We start from the raw sequence: 6000 nt of genomic DNA, 5'->3' as shown, positions 1-6000 counted from the left end.
GGGCCAGGCAGCGCTGGCCATCGGGCTCACCTCGACAAGGAAGGCCAGGGCAGGCAGCTCCCAGCGGGGCCCCTCCGTGCTGAGCAGCCCCAGCAGGTGCCTTGCCAGCGGGCCATAGGAGGGGACCAACACGTGGCGCATCTCCCTGTCAGGGCAAAAAGGGAACCCTCGGCCCTGAGTCGGGTGGGCAAAGCTCTGCCAGCACTGGCTGGGCCATCCCTTGGTGCCAAGGCCCTCTATCCCACGCCCCCAGGGGCTGTGTGGGCTGCCCCGTGCCCAGGGCAGAGGTGCCAGGGGCAGTGGGGACAAGGCTGTCTCACCTGGCCAGCAGCCCCACCGCGTAGTGGTGGGTGTCAGCAGAGAGGAGCGCGTCCCAGCCACGCTTGCGCTCCACTGACACCAGCTCCTGGTCCCACTGCAGCCGGCAGAGCAGGGCCCGGATGGTCTGCACCACAAAGCTGTGTGCAGAGCAAAGGCCATGTCAGGCTGGGAGCCCTGGCCCCAGCCCCGAGGGCACGGCAGGGAGAGGGGACGGGCATGGAGCACCTGTTGGGGTGGGTGGGAAGGCCGTGTAGCTCCTGGCATCCCCTCCAGAAGGTGCTGACCTCCTGTGGCATCTGCTCAGTGCTCATAGAAACTTGGCAGAGCAGAGCCAGGAGGAGACGAGGGGCATAAACGAACAGTGCATCTTGGCACTGGAGCTCCTGGACCATCAGCCACAGGGCCAGGGTTGCCTGCAAGAAAGCCCCGTGGAGACACCCTCAGTGCCCAGAGGGAGGGAGAGGCCAGGGAGAGCCAGGGGGAGCAGCCGGCCTGCTGCCCCTGGACCTGCCCCTCAGCCCCATTTGCAGCCCAAGGCCTGAGGGAGATGCAAGGGTGGGGGAAGATGGAGAGTCGCTGGAGAGGCGACGTGGGGAGGAGCAAAGGCCACTTCCAGAAACTCACAGCCAGGGCAAAGACGTCCACGTGGTCCCCGTTGGAGGTGCACACGCTGTGCAGTGGCCAGTCCTCCATTACCCCGAGCAGCGTTGGCAGCACCTCGTGTGCTGTGGTGGCCGAGGAGGCGATGGTCCTCCACAGGATTGCAGCAGCTCTGTGGAGCCAGAGCTCTGGATCAGGGGAGTCTGGGCCTTGGGAGCTGTGGAGGCCCAGGTGACAGAGCCACGGTGCCTTGAGGGGTAGGGAGGGCACATGGCAGCAGGATCAGGGACTGACATGCCAGGGCTGGGAAGTGGAGGGGCCAGAGGGTGCTGAAACTGTCCACCTGTCTGTCAGAGCAGGAGGGACAGGCTGGATGGGGTGCTGGGTTGTAAAGGCTGGTGAGCCCTGAGGCAGCAAAGCAGCTGGGCCCTGTACCTGTCACACGCTGGGGCACAGTGCAGGAGAGTCGTCACCACGTGCCCAGGGTGTGCGTGGGCCAGCCTGCGGATGGCAATGGGCGGCCTGACCTCTGGAGACACCCGGCACGTGAGCCACTGGTGGATAGATCTGACAATGGCCGGCACCTGGAGGGGAGTGGGAGACACTTGGAGAGCTGCCAGAGCCAGCAGGTTGCCCAGCTTGCCGCAGGAAGGGCTTCCCTTCCCACCACACTGTGCTGGCCTCAAAGGCTCTGAGGGCCCAGCAGAGCCGGCTTGAGGGGCCGCAAGACCCCTGGGGAGCTCGAGCCCTGGCCACAGGCTGCTTACTTCATTCACATTGGAGACAGTTTTCTCTTCCCAAATGTCCAGACTGGGAGCATCAGTGACACTGTCCATGGGCAGGCAGTCGGTGTCTGCGATGCTCTCAGTTGTGGCGTCAGCCTTGGCCCCGACATCAGTTGGTGCCGTGTCAGAGCTTGTCTCAGCGTCGGTCAGTGCCGTGTCAAAAGTGGCTGTGCCATCCATCAGTGCCGTGTCAGAGGTGGCTGTGGCCTGGAGAGGTGCAGTGTCAGTGGCTTCTGTGCCCTCGAGTGGTGCCATGTCCAAGTTTGCTGTGCCATTAACCAGTGTCTGGTCAGAGATGTCTGTGCCACAGTTGGCTGTGCAATCAATGGCTGCCATGGTGGTGGTGTCTGTGCCATCAGTCACTGCCATGTCTGAGGTTGCTGTGCCATCGGTCAGTGCCATGTCACCGCTGGCTGCACAGTCCCTCGGTGCAGTGCTGACATCCGGCTCCGCCTCGAGCTCGGCTGCGCTGGTGTCAGGCTGTGCCGGGAGCTCGGGCGGTGCGGTCGTGGCTGTTCTGCGCCGAACTCCAATGAATTTCAGCAACCTCTGCAGGAGAAGAAAGGGCAGGGAAGAGAGGGAAGTGGCATGGAGTGCTCTGACAGCGGTGCCAGGCGGAGCAGGGACAGCAGGCCCAGCCCAGGGGGGGATGGCTGCAGGTACCTGAACTGCCCTGCGCAAGCGGCCACGGGCGCGGTCCTGCTCTTCTGGGCGGTCCCGGCCTGGATCTGGCAAAGAGCGAGCGCAGTCAGAGCTGAGGGGCCATGGGAGAGGCCAGAGAACACAGCCCAGCCCTGTGCTCCACAGGCAGGGCCAGCCCTGGGATGCCCAGGGGATGGAGCACGGATGCCGGGGGGATCAGCCTTGGACCCCCTTTCCCCCTCCCTTTCCCTGGCCATGTCCAGAGGGGACGGCAAGGGGCCCAGCTGGCTGCAGCCACCATCCCTGGGGCCCAGCTCCAGCACTCACCCTGCTGCAGTGGCTGGAAGTGCTGCACCTCCTCCTCTGCTTCCTGTGCTGGGCCAGCTCCAGGGCCTCTCCTGTTCTTCCTCTTCCTCCGGAGCAGCCGGCACAGGCCGAAGCATCCCCCCGCCATGGCACAGTCTGGTCTGGAGGGCACCTGCGGGGGAGAAACCTGGGAAAAACCCCTGGCGGCCAAGTGTGACACAATGGCCTGCGGGGCTCCTGCCACAGGGACTGGGGATGTTTTGGAAAAGCCCCTGATGGCAAAGTCTCACAAAATGGCCTCAAGGGCCACTGCCACAGGGGCTGCTGATGACTTGGAACAGCCCCTGGTGGCAAAGTCTCAACAAATGGCCTCAAGGGCCACTGCCACAGGGGCTGCTGATGGCTTGGAACAGCCCCTGGTGGCAAAGTTTCCAAAAATGGCCTCAAGGGCCACTGCCACAGGGACTGGTGACTCCTCGGAAAAGCTCCGGGTCACCAAGGCCCGTGGCCTGGCCTCGAGGGCCACTCCCACAGGGAGTGGGGTCACCTCAGAAACGCTCCGGGTCCTCAACTCCTGTGGTGTGGCCTCGAGGGAATTTGATGAAAAAAGAACTCTCAGAAACGCTCCTGGTCGACGAGAAAGGAGTTGGCTGCGAGGAGGCTCCTCACAGCACCGCTCTGTCCCGTCCTGCCCAGTCGCCCGCTCCGAGCACGGTGGCGTGGCCGCGTTGCCGCCGACACCTTTATCCCCACGGGTCACAAAGGACACCGGCCCATCCCCTGGGCGACGGCCACCGTGTCACAAAGGGCCCTGTGACACACTGCCATGGGCCCTGGGGCCTCCCCCAGGCCGGCCAACCTGCCCCAGCTCGGAAGGAATCCATTCCCAAAAGCAGCTGCAGCCGTTGGGGGCAAGGCTTGGCATCTGTGGAAAGGCAGAAGCTGTGGCTCCTTCCTGGAAGAATTTCTTCATGGAAGTCATGACCTGCAGCACAAAAACAGCTTGGGTGGGAAGGCCCAGAAGAATCTGGCATTTAATCCTCCTATAGTCAGGAAAGCCTGACTTTCCATTCCTCAGTACAAGGAGCTGAAGGAAATTGCAAACTTCCCAATGTCACTGAATTGGGAGGACCTGAGAACATCAAATATCCAGAAGTTTGCTTCCCATCTCAAACCTGCAGCTCATTCGGCTTCACATGGTCCACTGAGAGTCAACTTCAAAACATGAACAGAGGCAAAAAATCTGGGCATTGATTGGTTTGCAAACGCTTTTCTAGGAGGGGATAATAACAGGACTCTTAAAACCAGGGAAAAATAAAACTACCCAGAATGATCACAGCTGAAGCTAAAATGCATTTCAGAAGGAACAGCTCTGCAGGCTGGGAGACGCTGCTGCCATGGGATAAAAAGGGGAAGCAGCAGTGTAACATATTTATGGTGAGACATTGGCACAGATTGCCCAGAGAAGCTGTGGCTGCCCCATCCATGGAAGTGTTCCAGGCCGGGTTGGATGGGGCTTGGAGCAACCTGGTGTGGTGGAAAGGTGTTTCTGTCCATTGGAATAACATGGTCTTTGAGGTCCCTTCCAACCCAAACTGTTTTGTAGTTCTGTGCTGATATTTGGACAGGACATGAAGTGTAGATTTTATATCACTGGCATTAAAGTCCAGGCTGATGGTGCTTCTCCACCAGGGAGAGTTCAGGGAAGCCCATGGATGATGGAGATGGTACCCAGCTGGCCTGGCAATCTGTGATTCCAGTAGAACAGTGGTTCTTCCTTGTCATGGGAGGCTCAAAACCCACCCCACATCACCCTCAGCTTCCTCAGTAATAAATACTGGCAGCTGGTGTCTGTGTGATGAAAGTGTCAGGAAAGCAGGTGGGATCACAGAGGTTTTTCAGGGATCACAGTCCATGGTTTCCCAGTGCAGGATTCCCAAGCAACTGATGTGGCACAAGCAATTTGTGCCCACACAAGAGTTTGTGCTGAATGTCTCTGGTGTATTTGCTTTCACTTTAAGTCACCTACAGTGACCTTGACCAACTTGCCTGGCTCTGTCTTGGAATGACAACAGTGGAAACATGAACCAGGCCTTGTGTTCCATCTGTGCTGTGCTGCCCCTGGTCCATGGGCTTAAGGTTTCCCAGCAGTGACACAAAGCTGGTTCACACATCCGTGGTATTTTCACACATCTCCGGCAATCCTGCAAGTGTCAGTGGTCTGTTTTCAGCCCTATGGTGTTAATTTTCTGTTGATGGGAAAGAGGTGACAGAGGAAATGGCTTCAAAGCTGAATATTCAGGTCTGGATTGTTGAGGAACAGAGGGAACCTGCAGGGCAGGATGGAGAAATGAGGAGGTGAGAGGACATGGGTAAGGAAGGGCTGAGCACACATTTTTCATGGAATCCCAGAATAGTTTGTGTTGGAAATGACCTTAAAACTCATCTTATTCCTGCCCCCTGCCATGGGCAGGGACACCTTCCACTAGCCCAGGTTGCTCCAAGCCCTGTCAAAACCTGGCCTTGGACACTTCCAGGGATCCTGGGGCAGCCACAGCTTCTCTGGGCAACCTGTGCCAGGGCCTCAGCACTCTTGCAGGGAAGAATTCCTTCCCAATATCCCATCAAACCCTGCCCTCTGGCAGTGGGAAGCCATTTCCCCTTTTCCTGTCTCTCCAGGCCCTTGTCCCAGGTCCCTCTCCAGCTCTCTTGGAGCCCCTTTAGGCCCTGTAAAGGGCTCTCAGGTCTCCCTGGAGGCTGGAGTTGTGTTTTAAGCTGCTGTCACCCTCCTCGAGGTATAATGCCGTGACATCTTTGAGTCCTTGGAGGCTGCTGCTCTTGCTTCCTGGACAGTAAGCTCTCCCATTTGACCTGGGCTCGTTCCCACATGCCAGGATTGTGTTTATTTTTCCATCCTGTTGTAGCCAAGTTTGTAATTTCATAAATATCACCCCCCCCCTCCCTGATCCCTGTCCCCTCTGTAAGCCAGGGGAACAGATGGGAGGGCACAGGACCAGGAATGCCTGATGCTGCCCAAAGCTGGAAAGGAGGGAACTGGAGATTTTGAGATGAAAAGAAAACACTGATGTCTTTCCAGCTCTGTCTTTGTTCCGCTGTGCCTTCAGGCCTGGATCCCAACACCCCACCTCTGGGAGAAGGAGCCTGCGAGGCTGAGCGTGCCTGGCTGTCACTAAATCCTCGCTCTCAGAGCACAGCAGAGGCTCTTTCCCTGGTGGTTTGTGAGCTTGGGTTCATCCCAGAGCAGCCACAGGAAGCTGACAGCATCTGACAGGGTGTTGGAGGGACTGGCAGTCCGTGGACACAGAGGTGTTTGTTGGGGGAAGCA

General features: G+C 58.8%; 1 protein-coding gene across 1 annotated transcript in view; it reads right to left on the bottom strand.

Annotated features, from left to right (window-relative positions):
- LOC108642821 overlaps positions 1 to 3537 on the bottom strand; it is a 14943-nt gene extending 11406 nt beyond the window's left edge. The window contains exons 1-8 of the mRNA XM_029963631.1: positions 3514 to 3537; positions 2676 to 3395; positions 2370 to 2434; positions 1357 to 2255; positions 946 to 1093; positions 547 to 734; positions 321 to 458; positions 5 to 145 (exon numbers count right to left, since the gene is read on the bottom strand). Of these exons, the coding sequence (XP_029819491.1) occupies positions 5 to 145; positions 321 to 458; positions 547 to 734; positions 946 to 1093; positions 1357 to 2255; positions 2370 to 2434; positions 2676 to 2802 (1706 nt within the window). The 5' untranslated portion in view covers positions 2803 to 3395; positions 3514 to 3537. The remainder of the gene's footprint in view (positions 1 to 4; positions 146 to 320; positions 459 to 546; positions 735 to 945; positions 1094 to 1356; positions 2256 to 2369; positions 2435 to 2675; positions 3396 to 3513) is intronic.
- Positions 3538 to 6000: the final 2463 nt, after the last annotated feature.

Source organism: Manacus vitellinus, unplaced genomic scaffold (genome assembly GCF_001715985.3).
Source record: "Manacus vitellinus isolate BGI_N305 unplaced genomic scaffold, ASM171598v3 scaffold_103_pilon, whole genome shotgun sequence".
Taxonomy (NCBI): domain Eukaryota; kingdom Metazoa; phylum Chordata; class Aves; order Passeriformes; family Pipridae; genus Manacus; species Manacus vitellinus.
Note: the sequence above shows the minus strand (reverse complement) of the source record. Positions and strands in the feature narration are given on the sequence as shown.